Raw genomic sequence first — 18,933 nt, forward strand, 5'->3', positions numbered from 1 at the left:
GAGAAAAGCATTGCCTGTGGCAGAGTGGGGAAGATGAGGAGCTCAGGGAGGCCAGAGAAAGACCCACCCATTGCAGAGATACTGAATCAAAAGTTCAGGCGGCTGATTGTTGGTCATGAAGGGATCTTTTCGAGCAGTCCCATCAGCTCGCAAATTTTGCCCTTTGGGGAGAAAAAGTTCCCCACATTCTATGGTCCAGTACATGCCTAATCCTATCACCCACTGGTGTTAGCAAAGAGTGCAAGGCAGATCACTCCAAAGAGAATAGCGGTTAACCCCATAGTGCCAAATCCATGTTTAACCAAGAAGGACCTTACTGACGGGGAAGGCCTCTAACCCAATCCTATCCTTTTCCAGGCAAAATGAACCCACTACTCACCCAAAGTCAGCCAGTTGGTGCTGCGGTCTATTTCCTTTGGATCGGGATCATAACTAAGCTAAAAGGTTAGCAGATTTAATTTTTTAAGTCAATGAGTCACATAAGCTTTCCATTTGCCTTTTGTAAAGTCTTTAAATAAAAATACTGAAATCTTTTTAGAAGCTTCCGCATATCAATAGACATCCTTAGATGAGGCTAACTTGGGAGCCTTCCTTTTCAGATGCACTTCTGTGCAGTTTTGTTCATTTAGAACATTCCACTCTAAGTTATCTTTAGTAAGATTTCACCATTTCTATAAGACTTTGCCGCTTCCGGGGCCTAACACTTATGCATGTATTAGCCAGAAGGAACTCAGTTCTTCAGAAATTAAGGATCCAATTTTTACCTCAGATTTTGGCTTTGCTCTCAGGTTCCTTTGATCAACTTAGCCAATGATTTTTCTCCTACCAAAGTGCGTAAGAAAAACGAAACAAGGCCAGATGCAGTACCTCACACTTGTAATCCCAGCTCTTTGGGAGGCCGAGGCGGGTGGATCACCTGAGGTCAGGAGTTCAAGACCAGCCTGGCCAACATGGTGAAACCCCCATCTCTACTAAAAATACAAAAAATTAGCAGGGCATGGTGGCAGATGCCTGTAATCCCAGCTACTCAGGAGGCTGAGGCAGGAGAATCACTTGAACCTGGGAGGCAGAGGTTGCAGTGAGCTGAGATTGCACCACTGCACTCCAGCCTGGGCAACAAGGCGAGACTGTCTCAAAAAAAAAAAAAAAAAGGAAAAAGAAACAAAGGGGTAAAACACAAAAATCCCTGTGAATTTTCAATAGCCAAATTTTACACCCCCTGCAATATTACCATTTACTACCAGTTTCTTTCTGACCCAGTCAGATGTAAGAGGCCTCTAGCTGAATCCAAGCCAGTTAATTACCGGATCAAATCCATTCCTCGAACCAGCCCAGTTTCTGTCATGACTTCCAAACCCAGTTTGGAACAGAAATTTGCTCAAAAAAACTTGGAGAGCTCAAAACACAAATCCGTGGAGCTCTGACATTGGAGAGAAAACTTACCATGACCTCCAACTGCTCTGAGAGATCAACAGACACAAATAGGTCCTGCAGGTACCTGGCTTCAGTCACTCAGCACTCCTGGGAGCCGTTAGAAGCTCTGCTTCAGATCCACTCTGACACCATCTGATGAAAGAAAAACTTCAGCTGAATTAAATTTAAAGACGCTTAAGTGAGCAAGCAATGAATGATTCGTGAATCCGGCAGCCTTCTGAGCCAGAGTAGGCTCAGAGACTCCAGCACAGCCACATGGTGGAGGAAGATTTATGGACAGAGAAAGGAAAGTGAAGTACAGAGAAAGGAAAGTGAAGTACACAAAATGGAAGAGAGGTACAGAAATAGCTGATTAGTTACAGCTCGGTGTTCACCTTATTTGAACAGAGTTCGAACAGTTGGCTACATTTGATTGGCCAAAACTCGGTGATTAGCACAAGTGTAGACTACAGTCTGTTTACACCTCCACTTGTTATAGTTCATGATGTACAGAAAAACCTTTAGGCTTAACTTAAAATATGTAAGGAGGCAGCTTTAGGCTAAACTTGATTTATTTTTTATTATATTTTTGAGACGGAGTCTCGCTTAGTCACCCAGGCTGGAGTGCAGTGGCGTGATCTCGGCTCGTTCCAACCTCCATCTCCTGGGTTTAAGCGATTCTCCTGCCTCAGCCTCTCAAGTAGCTGGGACTACAGGCATATGCCACCATTCCTGGCTATTTTTTGTATTTTTAGTAGAGATGGGGTTTCACCACGTTGGCCAAGCTGGTCTCAAACTCCTGACCTCAGGTAATCTGCCTGCCTTGGCCTCCCAAAGTGCTGGGATTAGAGGCGTGAGCCACCGCACCTGGCCAGCTAAACTTGATTTAACAGTAACTTCTGGGAGATAGATTTTTTGTATAATGGAATAGTTACTCTAATTATAAGCTGCTATTATAACCTCATTTGGATCTGGGAATTTTCTCATGTGATGTATGTACACACACACACACACACACACGACAAATATTGCAATATTCTTTTTTGTCTATGTTTGTGTGTCCTTGTAGAACTTTATGTAGCCCAGTCTGGAAGTGTAGAGAAAGTGTATCTGTTTCAGAGTGAAACTGCTCTAGGGGATGGGAAATTTTGAGTTTATTATTTCCATGAGAAAATGGAATGGGGCTTCTTTTGGGGGAAGATTTAAAATTATCTGTGGAAAAAATGAGTTGGACTTGATAATGTAAGATGGGAAATTTTTCATTGTTATATTCAATGAGATAGATACAAATACTGGTTTCCTTAATATTTCTGAAATTGTATTATTGGCTGTGATAGATGAGATTACTGTTTAAACATATTCACTCTTCCACCTCTCCATTTCATTGGAAGAGTGTAGTTACTGGTTCTATTAATGTTGGGCATGGCTCTGACTTGCTTTGGCCTCAGTGTAGGTGGGGGACAGTTCTTTGCCTCTCGACTGTGCTCAGCCATGCAGCTTGCTTTGGTCAACGGATGTTAGCCAATGTGACTCACGGAGGAATGGAAATGACCTTGCATAGCTGGGCTTGTCCTCTTGACCTGCTGCCATCTCCATGCATAACACTTCTTTTGAACTTCTCCTTCAGCCTGAGCCCCGGATGGAACATCAGTGGAGAAGTTTAAATCTCAGTGAGGAGCCAAGTCCAATTGGACTCATAGCTTGAAACAGAGCTGCCCCATTGAGCTCAGCCTAGGTCAGCTAGCCCCAGCTGACCTGCAGTCATGTCAATTGTATGTCATTGAGATTTTGTGGCTCTTTTTTATGCAGCTTTAGCTAACTGATATATCACCATATCAGGGAAATTTGGTAGGACAACATAGCTAAGCACAATCTGAGATGGGGAATAGAATAGGGTAAATTCTCTGTTCAAAGCATATGGTAATCTGGTGCATATTTTACTTATTATCCCATCTGTGCCCTTTTTTATAATATGTCTTTGGAAGTGAAACTGTACAACCAGTGTCTATGTAACACTCAGTCTATTGTCCATGTAACATTCAGTCTACTGAACTGCTTTAAAATATTAGTTGAATGACAGTAGACTGAACGAATCTCTGTAGTTCCAGAAGGCAGGGAGAAGGATTGGGAGAGTCGATACAAAGTGTGCAGCCAGGGCTGCGTTGGTATTTTTCCTCTGATGTGCTCCACAGAAGGGCAGCTGACCCACTGTGGGTTGATAATTTCACTGGTTCACAGAAGACAGGGAATATAGGCCTTTAGGGAAATAATGTGCCTTTGTCTTTGTCTTTCTCTTTTTCTCTTTCAAGGGGGAAAGTGCTGTTCTGGGCTGGTCGGATTTAAGGTCATGGATTGGACCATGCGATAAAACTTTAGTGGCAGATGGCAACTTCCTTGAAATAGAGTGGAGAACAAGGGTGGCAGCATTGGTGAGTAGGGGCAGGGAGGAGGCAGTAGGGAAGTCCGGCTTTACCCTGGAGAGAAGAAGATGTGGGGGTGGGGAGGGCAGGGCCAGCTGTTTGGGTGGGAGGCAGGGAAGGTGTTGGCTGCCCAGCTGACATCTCTTATCTCTTTCCTGGGGCCAGAGTAGGTTATTTTACAGCGCAGCCTCTTTATGGCCTCAGTAGAGAAGCAAAGGCAAACAAAGAACAGGTGATCCCTTAGGGCCCAAGGAGACGCCTCCTACAGCAGGTGTGCCCACTTCAGCAGCCCTGCTGGCCAGAATCTCTAGTTAGAAGGCTTCTCGGAAGTCCAGGCCCTTATCGGCTTCCGAATCTGAAGTCCTAGGAACCCTCCCTCACACCTCCCTCCTATGTGGCTTTGAAAAGACTTTGATATTCTATCCCTATCCCTTAATTATTTGAACCCTCACCAGTTTGTAATGAGCCTGAACCCATCTTTGCTCCATTTTACAGATGACGAAACTGAGGCTGGAATTGTTGTTGCCAAGCTTCTTTGCCCTTTGTACCATGGGATTTAATTACATATATTTTATGGATTTTTTCCTTTGTAAAGTTGTAATCATTCATTCTTTTTTAATAGAGAGAAATTTAGAAAAGGAAACAAAGCAAAAAATGACCTAAAATCCTATGGGTCAGATAACTCCCGTTAATATTCTTTCCTTATTTCCCCCAGTTCTATTTCCAGAGGTTACCATTTTCAATTTTTATTTCTGTTTTATTCTATAAAGATGAAGAAAATTTTTGACACCTTTAAAAATATAATTTAAATCATCTTAAACTTATAGAAAAGTTGTAAGTGAGGATAAAGAACATTAATTTTTCTGTGCCATTTGAGAGCATGATCCCAGCAATTTGCAATGAACACCTTGCTACTGCCTTATCTGCAGGCTCCACTGAAGTTTCATCAGCTGTCCCAAGATACACAGGTTTCTTTCTCCTGTCTCTGGTGTCCTTCAATCTGGAACGGTTCTCCCTTCTTTCCTTGACTTCCATGGCCTTATGTTTCCTGATGACAGGTCAGTTATTCTGTAGTGTGTCCCTCACCTGGGTCGAGGCTGATGCTTCTTCAGGGTTTGATTCACTTGCATGCACCTTCAGCAAGAAGATCACAGAAGCTATGCTGTGTTCTCCTTGCATCCTGTCATGCGGTGAGTAATTCCACTCTAGGATTAGTGATGGTGTTTGCTATTATCATTTGATTACAGAGGTGACTGCCAGCTTTCTCCACTGTAAGGTGACTCCTCTCTTTGTAATAAACAAGTATTTTGTGATGAGGCACAATGAAACCATGAAAATATTCCATTCCTCATCAAACTGTCACTTTATTCCATCGTTTACTTATATTGAAATGGACTCAGATTTTTATTTTATTCAGTAGGCTATTATCCATCATCATTATTATTTACTTTGATGCTCACATGGTCCAAGATTTGGCCATCAGGGGCCCCTTCAAGCCAGATTCTGGGCTTTTCTGGCCTGCACCCATCATTCTTAGAGTACTTCGTTACTTTCTAGCTCCCAAGATCTTTCGGGTTTATCTTGGGCTTTCCCGGCCCCTGCCCTGGAATCAGCCATTTTCTGAAGGAGCCTTGGATTCTTTTAATGGAGAATGGCATTTAGAAGTCAATATACGGGTGCCAGGAGTGTTCGTTGCTATTGGGATATCACTGCTCCCAGACTCTGTGGACACAGCAAGGATATATAAGCACACACACTATTACATCAATATTTATCTCTCTATATAGAACACCATGAGCTCACTTCAATACTTTCAATTCTAATCAAAACCACAGGGCTTATTCTGGGTTTCCCTCCTTCCATATTCATGACTGCCTTCTCCATGAGTGAGAAAACTGGCTCCCAGCTTTGCTCGGTTGGTCCCCCTGCATGTACCCAATCTCCCATAGCAGAACTCTGCCCCTCCACTCATTCTGCGTGGCTCTGGCATCCACACTTGGTTGTCCCCTTCTGCCATGTGGACTTTCATTTGACAGTACTTGGACTCTAACACTCTGTGCTAGGCCACTGTGCCCCTGCCTCCCTGCATGACCACTCTTAGTCCTATTCTGGCTCTGACATGCCATGCCAGGCTCCCCCACGCCAGATGGGTGCCATCTGGTACATATCCAGTGTGCTCAGCTTAGACTGCCCGGGCTATGATGGCTACTGCCCCACCCATGCCCATGTGCTGCATGCATCTTATGAAGGCATCTGGTTTATTTTCCCTGCTCATCAGTTCAATCAGCATGTGCTACCAATGTAGTGCACCAGCATACCATCTGTGGATCTGTGGGATGTTCAGAAGATCAAGGTCTCTGTAGACCACACTATAACAGAAAGCTGGAAAATGAACATGATCTAGGACGAGACACTGATTTTGTATTTCTATCCTTGCCAGGTGAAAGCAAACTTCTGCTGGTTCTTACTGATATAGATGGGGAGAAAACATAAGCTGAGTCAATAGCTACATACTAAGTGCTAAGAGTGGTTAAGTTGTTCTATGCTGCATTTAGAAAAGCAGCTAAAATTGGAGTTATTGCCTGATTAAATTTATGACGACATATAGTCATTCTCCAAGATTCAGCAACTTCCTGCACAGGCTAAAGAGCTAAAGAGGTGAGCCAAGTGGGCAGAAATGTGACAGGCATCCCTTTCCCTGCATCTTTCAAGTCTTTAATCATGGCACCAATCCCTGTAATTCCCCTAGAAATACAGTAATGCTGGTTTACTATTTGGGTAGGGAAAGAAAATCCCAGGCTCCTGGGTCAGTTCAACCATTTCTTTGACCTCATCTCTCCTTGCTTGATTTTAGTACCAGTTGTGCTGGAGCGCCTTCTAATATGGTTTGTCTCTGTGTCCCCACCCAAATCTCATCTCTAATTGTCATCTCCACATGCCAGGGAGGTACCTGGTGGGAGGTAATTGGATTATGGGGGCAGTTTACCCCATGCTGTTCTCGTGATGGTAAGTTTCCACGAGATCTGATGGTTTAAAGGTGTTTGGCAGTCCCCAGCCTCTTTCCTGCCGCCATGTAAGATGTACCTTGCTTCCCTTTCTGCCATGGTTGTAAGTTTTCTGAGGCCTCCCCGGCCATGTGGAACTGCTAGTCAATTAAACCTGTTTTGTTTATATATTACCCAGTCTTAGGTAGATCTTTATAGCAGTGTGAAAATGGACTAATACACTTTCTTAATGAACTCCCTCAGAAAGGATTCAGGAAATATAAGCCTGCAAGTTTAGAAATATCCTTATTCTACCCTTACACTTGATATTATGGCTGAGATGAGAGTTTTAGGTTCAAAATATATTTCCAGGAGTCCTAAAAATATAGTTCCATCTTTTCATAGTCTTCCACCATCCTATGTTGTTGACAAGACTGAGAATGGTCTCTGTCTCTCCTTTTCTTTGTAGGCAACCTGTCTCTTCCTGCTCCCACCCGTGGAACATTTTAGAATCTTCTTCTTTTTTTTTTTTTTTTTTTTTTTTTGGTGTTTTGAAATTTTGCAGTACTGGTCTAGGTGTGGGGCAGTTCCCTGGGCTTCCTTTTAATCTGTAGCTCTGGAATACTCTTGCTATTGATGATTCTATGTGTCGACTATTTTGCCCACACCCCACTCAGATGCATTCTCTACTGTGGTTCTCTGTTATTCCCTGTGCCTGGGAAGCCTGATGGCTCCTGTGCTGGCAGGGCTCCAGCTGGGTTTGGTCAATGGGAGGGACTGACAGGAGACTGGAAGTGGAAGGAGAGAGAGGTGGGTATATTTCTTTTCTACTTCGCCTTGCTTTGATGCTGTCTGGAGGCGGTGGCATGCCTCCACACTACAGAAGCTCCCACTGGGGGCCCTTCCTCTGCAGTCCTCTGTCTGTGGTAATGTGGTTTTCTCCTTTTGTTCTTTTAGCTGTAGGGTGGTAACTGCTTCTCTCTTCTGCCAGTCTCTGGGCGCCTCACCATTTCTTGTTTTTTTCCTTTAACCCTTCCCACACCTCTGTAAGTTACCTTTTTATTAAAGTCCCTTTGTTTGAAAATCTAGGGGTGAATTATGTGTCCTGTGCAGACTATGACTGATATGCTGGTTTCATTGTCTTGATTTTTCCTTCCTGGAAATTTTAGTAATTGGATGATGGGTCATTAGTGTTAATTATCCATGTCTCTTATTTTAGCTCTGAAGTTTTCTGTCTTTTTGTGTTTTTGCTCTACGTTATGGGATATTTCCTTAGCTGGTTCTCCCATCCCTTCTAATGATGTGTTTTCAAATTTCAGCAGTCATGCTTAGTTTTCAAGGGTTTTTTCTTGCTTTCGTGGTCTCTCTTATTTCATGGCAATCTGCTCTTGTTATATGGATTCAGTAATTTCTCTAATTTAGGCACCTAAAGGAAGTTTTTGATCTCTTAAAGTTATTTTCTATTCCCTGAGTTATTTCAGCTTCTTTTGGGGTCAGTTATTTTGTTTATTCATCTTGACCTATCTCCTTTGTGCTGTTGATTTTCTAAATGTGTGAGGATCTTTGGTTCTCTGTTATAAGTACCGGAAAATAAACTGGTTTCCCCAGATAGCTGATGTGGCTTCCCTCTGCTGTAGCCTTCCATGAAAAAAGTAGGACAGCTTCCGGGTGCTATATGTGAGTGGATCATGCTTGGCAGCTGCCCTTCAGAATGCACAGGTTGGAGGCAGGGATGGCCAAGGACATTTCTCAGGGAGTTGTGTGTATGGGATGGGTCTCTGAGAATGGAGAGCTTGATGAGTTCAGGCCGTGGAAGCAACATCTACACAAGCCTGGATCTGAGAAACTCAACCATACTCCCTGAAAATGAAGAGTTTACGTGCAGAATGAGTCTGGAGGAGGCAGCCCTAGAAGGGCTGAAAGAGGAATAGAGTCAGACTGATTTCAGAGGGACCCATCCTAGAGGGACCGCTGCCATGATTCCATGGGGACATTTCCAATGGGAGCCACAGGAGGTTTCACTGGAGAGTTGTGTATGTCTGTCCAGTGTCTAGGAGGTGCTCACCATGGCTGAGCTTGCAGGGCCTCTTAGGACTGTCCAGGTGAGATGCATGGGTTGTGATGTGGGTTTGGAGAGGTTTCCAGATAGAATTGGTCGTGATGGCCCATTAGCTCTGGGGCAGAGGCTCAGGGAGGTGGGCAGGCATGCAGGACACAGGAATGCTAATAGCCACAGCTCTGCAGGGTGTTTCCCGCCCATAACTGTGTGGAGAGCCGTCCTCATCTCAACTCATTCTTGCCACAGCAGCTCCCGAGGCAAACTTCCTTATTAGCTCCACTTTGCAAATGAGAATCTGAGGCAATGCGAGACGGCTTCTGTGCCCGGCTTGTGACCAGTCGCCACGCTGACTCTCAATGTGATGTAAGCAACTGTGAATGGGCCTGATTCCAAATCCCAGCAAATTTATAGTAAGGAGGGTGGCTGGGGTCTATCCATTCCCTGACTAGCTGATCTTCAGCTTCCTCATAGGACCAGGGGGAATACTGAGCATGCAGCGGACTGAGGTTCAGAGAGGTCATGTGGAGCACTGCACACACCTAAGGGAGTCGTGCGCCTGTCTGACTTCGGGGTGATTCATGAGGAACATTCCTGATGGGGTGGGAAGGGAACCTGTCACTAAGCTATTTAGGAGAATCAGTCTCCAGCGGGTCACACCAGCCAGCCACTTTTATGGCAGAAGGAAAATCCTACCCAGCCCCTTCCCCAGAGATGGCGGAATGCGGCCTGGCTGACTGGCAGAGCCTCTCAGGCTGTGCTCCGGACCCTGGACTCCAGCAAGGGGGAAGAACAGCAGCTCCCAGTTCTTTCTTATAGACTGCTTTCTTGAGGAGCTTCAAGTGCTCTGGCTATGATTGGTGCGGGGCTCTGCTGCCTCCAGGGGGTGCTGTCTCCTTTCCCTAGCAGAGGCAAAGGGTCTGGCAGCCAACTCTGGGAGTATTGGTTTAACCTGAAATCTGTGCTAGGAAGAGCTACCTACCCCTCTCCTGGGCATTATGGTCCTGAAGGAAGAGCTTGGACTTTGGATTGAAAGTCCAGCCCTACCATCTACAAGTTGGCTGGCTGAGACAAGACACTCTACTTCTTCGAGGCTCAGTTTTCTCGCCTGTGAGATGGGATGATCACACCACACCAGTTAGGCATGAGGATGGACTAAGGGCAGGTTCACATGCTTCTGCCTGGCATGGGAGCTGTTTGCTGCTTTTCCCACCATTTCAGCTCTTCTGCTGTTCTCTGACCCACAAGAGCTAGGGCTCAGGCTGCATGCCTTGGGCAGTAGTTCTCAAATATGTCTATGTGGAAGCTTGCCTCCATGGGCTTACCAGCAAATCCAGACCCCACACAGCTGCCCTGCAAGAAGGAGGTGACAGTGGCTGAGTTCTTACCTGCACAGAGGACGGGTGTCCATAGAGCTCCCAGCTGGAGTTGAGCAGTTTCTGGTCAAGCAATGTTCTCTGATTTTACACGTCTGGAAGCTACCATTACAATCAGGTCTCCTTAAATGTCCTCCCTCCCTCCCTCCCTCCCTTTCTTCCTTCCTTCCTTTCTTTCTTTGTCAGATGCTGTGTGTGGACTTGTGCTGGGATCTGGAGGCAGAGACAAGAGCTTTGACCTAGACATAGGGGAGTGGGGAGACAAAGGTGCTCAGGCAGACAACCAACTAGGCTGCTACATCTGCCTCTGCAGCAGAGCATGGGAGGGTGGCAGGAATTTGTCATGGCAGCAGGGACATCGGAGCTGGGGTGCAACGGAGGAGCAGCAGCTTTCCAGGTAGTCGAGACAGGAAGGAGCACGGTCCAGAAAGAAGAGATGACAGGTGCCAGTCTACAGCGACAGTGAGCAGAGGCCTGGGTGCTTGGCAGCTGGGTTCGCATCCTGGATCTGGCTCTTTCTTAGCTGAGTGACTTTGGGCAAGTTGCTCAATCACTGAGTGTCACTTTGCTTCATCAGCACAATGGGAATAAAAATGCCGACCTCTCAGAACTGTTGTGATGATTAACTAAGGTAGTGTCTGCAGAGTCTATGCACTACAAATGGCAGCTGCCATTCTAGAGGGACCACTGCCATGACTTCATGGGGACATTTCCATGGAGAGCCACAGGAGGTTCACTGGACAGGTGTGTATGTCCAGTGTTTAGGAGGTGCTCTTGAAGCAGATCTGTTACTCTCAGGAGGTCCTCTAAGCACACATGTGACTTTGCCATGTGGGGGTGGGGGGCAGGGAATTATAAGCTAGTGTATTCAAAACAGGAGCAGCCATTGTAAGCAAAGCTGTTCCATTACAGCCAAGTCGTGTGCATCTCAGCTCCAAAGGAGAAAGTGACCATTCTCATTGAATTCTCATCGCCACAACCTTGGGACTGCCTGAGATAAGACACTCCACTTCCAGGGCCCACCCTGAGTTTTCACTCACACCCTGGATGCCCATCTCCTTCCCTCACCCTGGCTGACATTCTCAGCCACACTGCCGTCCCCTGGTCTCCAGGGGCTGAATGCTCCCAGCCTCAGGGCTTTTGCTGTGACTGTGCCATCCATCTGGCCTATCGAACCCATTTGCTCACAGCATCTCACCCTCGGTAATAATTTATTGCCCTCTTTCCTTGTACCCTGTCTGTCTTCTCCCCCAGGGCTGAGAGCTCCAGAAGGAACCAAGGACAGGGAGCCTGTCTTGTCCAGCTCTGGTGCCCAGCAGGAGAGCCAGGCCCATAGGAGGTCTGCAAGTAATGTTTCTGAACGAACTTATGAAAGGCAGGTCTTTTCATACCCATTTCATGGATGAGGAAACTGAGGCAGAGAGAGAGAGAGTCAGGCAGACGCACACACCCCCAGAGAGAGAGAGAGACACTCCTAGAGAAAGAGAAAGGGAGGGAGAGAGGGAGGAGAGAGAGAGAAAGAAAGAGAGAAAGACAGCGCAGCTCCATTCTGCCTGTATCTAGGGTTGAGGTGGGCGTGAGAGACACACGCAGGCAGGGCTGCAGCTCCGGGCAGGCCTTGGGGGCTCAAGATGCGGCTCCCCAGGGCGAGTGCTGGGGTCCCGGGCAGGCGGGCGGCTGGAGCGCTCTCGTGGGCGGGCGCAAGGGGCAGGCTGGGCGGGCGCAGGCGGGAGCGTAGCAGCCGCTCCGCTCCGCACGCAGGCAGCATCGGGGCCGCAGGAGCAGGTGAAGCAGGCGCGGCTCTGCCCCGAGCCTGGTGCCTCCTGGGCACAGGAGTGCGGCCGGGGGCGGGGCCGAGTGGGCCCCCGTACGAACCCTCCGGGAAGCCGGGCGCCCTGCCTGCCCTTGGCCCGGGGCGCAGAGCGTCACACTGGATCTGGGGAGCATCCTGCCCCCACTGTGGACCTCAGTTTCCTCACCTGAGACATGGGCGGCCCCATCCGCACCCTGTAAGCTGCAAGCCAAGGAGGTAAGGGGTGCATCTGAGGTATCTGGGCGCTATGGGCATTAGGATATAGTAGCTTTTGCTGAGATTTCAGGAGACAAAGCAAAGGGCCTTCCCTATTCTAACCCCACTGGGAGATTAGCATTGTGTGTATGATTCATTAATTTTCCTCTGATTGACTGGGAAGGCAGGCTGCAGGGGGTCCCTGTTGGGGCTTGCAGCTGGTTCTAGTTTTTGTGTCTGGAGAGCTGCCTGGGGACAAAATGCAGAGACACCATTTTACTGAACTTTCGTAATAATCTACCCTCCCCCTCATGCACTCGCCACCCCCTTGGGTGTGCCTGAGGGACTTGAGGTCCCCTGGTCCTCACTGGTCAGTGTACCCCAAGCCCAGCAGCCTCAGGCAGACGCCCAACACCACCTTTTCAGTGCTCCTCCTCCTCCTGTCTTGGCCCTGTCTGCCAATCCATTTTCTATATCCAAGTGATCTTACTGGAATGGACCTGGCCTTGCTGGTCTGGCCCACCACTCCAGCTTCATCATCTGCCACCCTGGAACCTGTTATTCTGCTTACTTTTCCCAGCAGGCTCTGCTCCTTCCTGCCTCTGTGCCTTTGCACATGCTGTTCCTTGCACTTCGAGTTCCCTCCTCTCCCTGTCCCTTTGGCTGGTTGACTCCTCTTCAGCCTTTGAGCCCTGTACCATTGCCACCTCTTCTCTCGTCTCCCTGCTCCCTGCTCCTTCTCTGATCTCTCAACTCACAGGCCTCTGTTTCATATTGGCGTTGGCAATGGCAACGAGTTCCATCTGCATTCGTGCTGGTCAGCCCCTCTGTTCTGGGAGGGCCATGACTGTATAAGTCATCTTTGCAGTGCTTGTTTCTAGCCCAGGGCTTGACACACTTATTGAGTGGGTAAATGAAGCAGTGAGCATTTTCTGGAGCCCTCCCAGCCCAGTCCTTCCACTCTGATCCTGCTTTAGGTGGTTGGTTTGGGATGAATGGTGTTTCTCTACACTACTGGCCAAGCCCTGCTGATGGTCACCCAGAGCCTTGGGTTCTGGCCCGTTTGCTGCTTCTGAGTGCAGTGCCTCTGCCACAGGTTCATGCAGCTGGGACTGCTCTTTATCTTATATTGGGCCTTGTGTTTGGCTCTGGAATAGTTTATTTTGTCATGTTCTGCCCCAAATGGCCCTTTTTGCCAGAAGACCATAGTGCCGGAGAAATCTTCCTGCCTTCGAGATCTGGTTCCTAAATAACCAGACTGTAAACTATCAGGTGAATTCACAGCTTGATCTTTTAAATGACCAAATGAGACTTTTTTTTTTTTTTTTTTTGAGACAGAGTCTCGCTCTGTTGCCCAGGCTGGAGTGCAGTGGTGCACTCTCTGCTGACTGCAACCTCCGCCTCCCAGGTTCAAGTGATTCTCCTGCTTCAGCCTCCCATGTAGCTGAGACTACAGGCACGCACCACCACACTTGGCTAATTTTTCTATTTTCAGTGGAGATGGGGTTTCACCATGTTGGCCAGGCAGGTGTTGAAGTCCTGACCTCAGAGACTCATCTTTATAAGTAGATCAGATGCACAACAAGTGACACTTACGACAGCCGACAAATAGAGTTTACTGGGCTCTGGTTGATTTTGGTCTTGTACTCTGCAAAAACTGCCTTAACATAGCAATTGATCATGTAAAAAATACATATGGCCATTATATGAGACTTAAAAAATATCTCAAATAGGGTTTTCTGCTATAGTGTTTTACAAGGCGGGGTCCAAGGGCCATGTGCATCAGAATCACATAGTCTACTTGTTAAATACAGATTCCTGGCCCCCATCCTGGACTCACTTAACTACATCTCCTGGTGGAAGGGCCCTGGGATCTGCACTTTCAACATGCTTCTAGAATGATTCTGATGTTTACTGAAGGTTGAGAACTGCAACCCTGTGGGATTAACAATGACTAGAGAATCTGAGAGGTGAGTCACAATGATGTATGTAGTGGTATGGTGCTTCCCGTGCAAAACATCCATCACTGGCACTACCACGGGGGAACTCTGGAGTCTCAATTCCAACTCAGTCTTGGCAGGGGGTCAGTTGTGCTGAGGAGGTCCTCGGGGAAGGGACAGCCTGTACCAGGGCATAGAGATGTGGAACAGTCTGGTGTGCTTGTGAGCTGCACACTGCATCAAGTGACTTGAATATAGTCATGGAGTAGGTTCTGGGGAGGGCACTGGGCACCTGTAACTTTGGCCAGGTATGTGTGTGCACATGGTGGGTGGTAGGAAGAAGTTGGTGTGCTGATGAGCCAGGCTTTGCATACTGGGCAGTCTTCAACTTTGCCAGATATCACCTAAAAAACAAGGCTAGCAGGGCAGGGAGGGGCTGAGACCAGGAGGGTGCACTGAGTATGGATCCCCGAAGCTTTAGCTCTATCTTGAAGGGAATGGGGTGCCGTGGAAGGACACAAGCAATCCTGTGCAGAGTGGCATTTATTGCTGTCTCCATTCAGATAAAATATGACAAGGGGCATTCTACCCATGCTCCCTGAACAATTCCATCACTAAACTCTGCATACAGCACTCCAACTTCTTTATCATCAGAACAGCCTCATCCTGAGGCCGGAAGGAATTAGTAGAACAAGTTCTGGCATTAGATGACCTGAGTTTGTAACTGGGCCCTGTTACTAATTAGCTGTGTGACTATGGGCAAGTTGCTTTCCATCTCCAGGTCTTAGATTCCTCATCTATGAAATGGATTGATAATATCTACCTCTAGGAATAAACTAGCTAATAGATGAAAGTGCTGAGCACAGTACCCAGCATGCAACAAGTGCTTCTAACAGGGTAGCATCATTGGATGCCAGAGTCTTACCATGAGCCTTAGGTAATAGCCCCTCCAGATACCAGCCTCGGGTTGGAAGCATCTGAGAGCCTTTCTACCCAGCCCTGCTCCTCCCTGGATTCTGCCCTGGGCACGATCCCTGAGTATTGTTTGTCTGTTTGCCTTGTAGGCGTCATCCCTCAAGTGTATCACTTAGTTCAAGAGTCCTGGAATCTTTTCACATCCACCATGAACACCTCTCACCTCTTGGCCTTGCTCCTCCCAAAATCTCCACAAGGTGAAAACAGAAGCAAACCCCTGGGCATCTCATACAACTTCTCTGACCATTGCCAGGATTCCGTGGACATGATGGTCTTCATCGTCACCTCCTACAGCATTGAGACTGTCGTGGGGGTCCTGGGTAACCTCTGCCTGATGTGTGTGACTGTGAGGCAGAAGGAGAAAGCCAATGTGACCAACCTGCTTATCGCCAACCTGGCCTTCTCTGACTTCCTCATGTGCCTCCTCTGCCAGCCGCTGACGGCCATCTACACCATCATGGACTACTGGATCTTTGGAGAGACCCTCTGCAAGATGTCGGCCTTCATCCAGTGCATGTCGGTGACGGTCTCCATCCTCTCGCTTGTCCTCGTGGCCCTGGAGAGGCATCAGCTCATCATCAACCCAACAGGCTGGAAGCCCAGCATCTCACAGGCCTACCTGGGGATTGTGCTCATCTGGGTCATTGCCTGTGTCCTCTCCCTGCCCTTCCTGGCCAACAGCATCCTGGAGAATGTCTTCCACAAGAACCACTCCAAGGCTCTGGAGTTCCTGGCGGATAAGGTGGTCTGTACCGAGTCCTGGCCACTGGCTCACCACCGCACCATCTACACCACCTTCCTGCTCCTCTTCCAGTACTGCCTCCCACTGGGCTTCATCCTGGTCTGTTATGCACGCATCTACCGGCGCCTGCAGAGGCAGGGGCGTGTGTTTCACAAGGGCACCTACAGCTTGCGAGCTGGGCACATGAAGCAGGTCAATGTGGTGCTGGTGGTGATGGTGGTGGCCTTCGCCGTGCTCTGGCTGCCTCTGCATGTGTTCAACAGCCTGGAAGACTGGCACCATGAGGCCATCCCCATCTGCCATGGGAACCTCATCTTCTTGGTGTGCCACTTGCTTGCCATGGCCTCCACCTGCGTCAACCCATTCATCTACGGCTTTCTCAACACCAACTTCAAGAAGGAGATCAAGGCCCTGGTGCTGACTTGCCAGCAGAGCACCCCCCTGGAGGAGTCAGAGCATCTGCCCCTGTCCACAGTACATACGGAAGTCTCCAAAGGGTCCCTGAGGCTAAGTGGCAGGTCCAATACCATTTAACCAGGTGTAGGGCTTCTCCCTGCCATGTCCCTTGCCAGGCTCTTTCACTTAGCTAAGTGGGCACACTGCAAGCTGGGGTGGCACCCCAGCATTCCTGGCTTTCTGGGGTCCAGATAGGCTGGCAAGAGCTGCTTTTGCATCCATTTGCATCGTGAAGACTGGCATTTTGATACTTCAGCTGTTTGTTCCTGGGAGAATTCTGAGTGCAGATTCCAGAGGTCACAGTAAGCCTTGCAGCTTGAGCTGAAAGATGCCAGAGCCGGAGATGTCTGCTGGCAGCAGGCAGGGTTCATTCTGGTGACACAGCAACAGATGCCTGGCCTGGGAACCCAGAGATTTCACCTCCACCAGTGAGACCGCGGGGCCACTGTGGGGTGAGGGAAGGAGCGCTTGGAGTCAGAGCTCTAGACCTTGGTCAACTCCTCACCTCTGTGAGATATGGTGTGTGGAGTCGCTTCAGAAGTAAAGAATTCTGTGGATGCAAAGCAGTGGGATTACTGTTAGATCATTAGCACATCCAGCTGAAGAGAATAGATGCAGTAGTCTTGGCTTACAGCCCTCTGCAGCAGGAATTCCAGGACTCACTTCCTACTCCATCCCTTTTCTCTATCACCATGCCTTCCACCTTACATGGAAATCAGCCTGCAAGTTCCTCTCCTAGATGAGATGGCGAGCGCCTTGCAGGTGAAATCCATATCATCATGGGGCCTGTGTCTTACATGCCATGGACAGGTCCTGGCACAAGGAGAGAGCTCCAGGGAAGTTTTCCATGGTGGGTTGATGGTAAAGGTGCCACTCACTGCTGAATGTTTGGTGCTGGACAGGAGTCCAGCATGGGAAGGGGGCCAGGGCTCAGGCTGCTGCAGCCATAGTCTCCTGCCTGCCCTTCCTTGCCTCCCAGGACCTCATTTGATACAGCAGCTGGACCGAGACTCTGTGGCTCTCCCCACTGTTGACCCACTACAGAGGCCTCCAGAACTCAAGGCCATGGCTGCAGCCTCCTTCACTCTGTGCTCTGACCACTGAGCTGACTTGCCCCAGATAATGTGCCACGTATCTTTCAAAGCTTCCTCAGGGTATTGGGCATCCCAGTGGCCTTAAGTAGGATCAGGGGCAGGGAGTCCTGGGAGTCTAACTTCATGGGGCACTGGCTGAAAAAAGCAGGGGTCCCCTTCCTCCAGCCAGCCAGGGAAAAAGGAGAAAAGGCTCCAATTAGTGTAAATATCTTACCTTGGGGGTTATGGCCTCGTCCTCTGGATGCTGAACCAGGCCCAAGGCTTCATCTATGTGTGGACCAGACAGCCTGTCCTTGCAGGGAAAGAAATGTCAAGACTGCTCCTGGGCTGCATTGGATGGGATGTCTCCACATGGCTCTGTGGGCTCAGACCGACCCTCCAGCAGAGTGGACAGTGGCTGACCTACTATAGTCTCCCAGGCCAGGGTATTCATGTGCCGGAGCCCTGGAAGAGCCCATCATAAGACGGCATAGGTTCTGCAGAGGGGGTCTGGCACAGGGCTCTCACCCCTGACCAAGAGCCGGTGGAACTGACATCCAAGACAAGTGCTGTTTGAGCCAGCAGCTCCCTTCCTGGAGCTGTTTATCTTACCGCTTCTTTTGGTCACATCTCCCATTCAGTTCCTTTGTTCATTTTGTGTTGGATTTTGGGCAGATTTCTTGAGCCACTCTCTTGGACACAGCTTGTGCTTGTCCTGTGGTGCCATCTGCTGCTGGCTGCTCCAGGTGACCACCTGCCAGCAAAGCCCAGGTTCCAGGACCCATCTATTTTGTGAAAAGCCCACATGCACAAAGCAACCCCCAAATGCCAAAGGAGCCAAGAGACCAAACAAGGAGGCAGACAAATCCAGTTTGTTGGTATTGAGTGATTTATTGAGGGAACTTTTAGGCAGAAGGGTGGTCTTGGGTGGCCACAAGACAGGCAGATCTCTGCACTGTTACTCTCGGACCCAAGGCTTATATACCATACGAAAAGGATATACATGCTCCAGCAAGACAATGAAAGGTAGTGTGCCAGAGCAAGCAAGAATGCCATGTGCATCATAGCCCAGAATTTGCATGATAACATCAAGCTTGCTTTGATCTAAAAGCAGGAGTACATATTCTTACACTCGGGACAGTAAATAAAGTAGGAGTCAGAAGGCATTCATGGGACTGGGGCTAATCAGAAGTCAACATGGGCAAATTAGCATCCAAGATGGAGTCACTTTTGTCTTCACATCACCCCAGAAAGATGTCATTGTCCAAGCTTCCCAAGGAATTGGGGGCCTCAGCCCCCACTGGATCCCACGCAAGTGCCTGGAGTTGCTTCCATTATTAGTCTCAATGGTGCCAAGATGCTGGGGACAAAGATGATTTCGGGTGCAGGCATGCTTGAGGATGGAGGGCCAGGCCAGGCCTCTGGGGAAGGTGTTTGGTGCTAAGAATTGGGGTAGTGGGTAGAAGCCTCATTGAGTGTGTTCTGTGCCC

The 18,933-nt window shown here is 48.5% G+C and overlaps 1 protein-coding gene across 3 annotated transcripts; it reads left to right on the forward strand.

Annotated features, from left to right (window-relative positions):
- The first annotated feature begins 10,435 nt into the window (after positions 1-10,435).
- LOC129480285 (neuropeptide Y receptor type 4-2) lies at positions 10,436-16,857 on the forward strand. 3 transcript variants are annotated; one of them, XM_055274016.1, is made up of 3 exons: positions 11,999-12,278; positions 14,072-14,227; positions 15,262-16,857. In XM_055274016.1, exon 3 carries the CDS (start codon positions 15,321-15,323, stop codon positions 16,446-16,448), a length of 1,128 nt encoding a protein of 375 aa, XP_055129991.1. In that variant the 5' UTR covers positions 11,999-12,278; positions 14,072-14,227; positions 15,262-15,320; the 3' UTR covers positions 16,449-16,857. The 3 variants fall into 3 exon arrangements, with proteins under 3 accessions (XP_055129992.1, XP_055129991.1, XP_055129993.1); XM_055274017.1 differs by lacking the exons at positions 11,999-12,278; positions 14,072-14,227 and adding an exon at positions 10,436-10,711 and having other exon boundaries at positions 15,262-16,710; XM_055274018.1 differs by lacking the exon at positions 14,072-14,227.
- Positions 16,858-18,933: the final 2,076 nt, after the last annotated feature.

This window comes from Symphalangus syndactylus, chromosome 4, assembly GCF_028878055.3.
Source record: "Symphalangus syndactylus isolate Jambi chromosome 4, NHGRI_mSymSyn1-v2.1_pri, whole genome shotgun sequence".
In the NCBI taxonomy this organism is placed as follows: Eukaryota; Metazoa; Chordata; class Mammalia; order Primates; family Hylobatidae; genus Symphalangus; species Symphalangus syndactylus.

What these genes read in the sequence shown, in the direction of transcription:
- LOC129480285 (XM_055274017.1), top strand. Translation starts at nt 15,321, where the DNA reads ATGAACACCTCTCACCTCTTGGCCTTGCTCCTCCCAAAATCTCCACAA.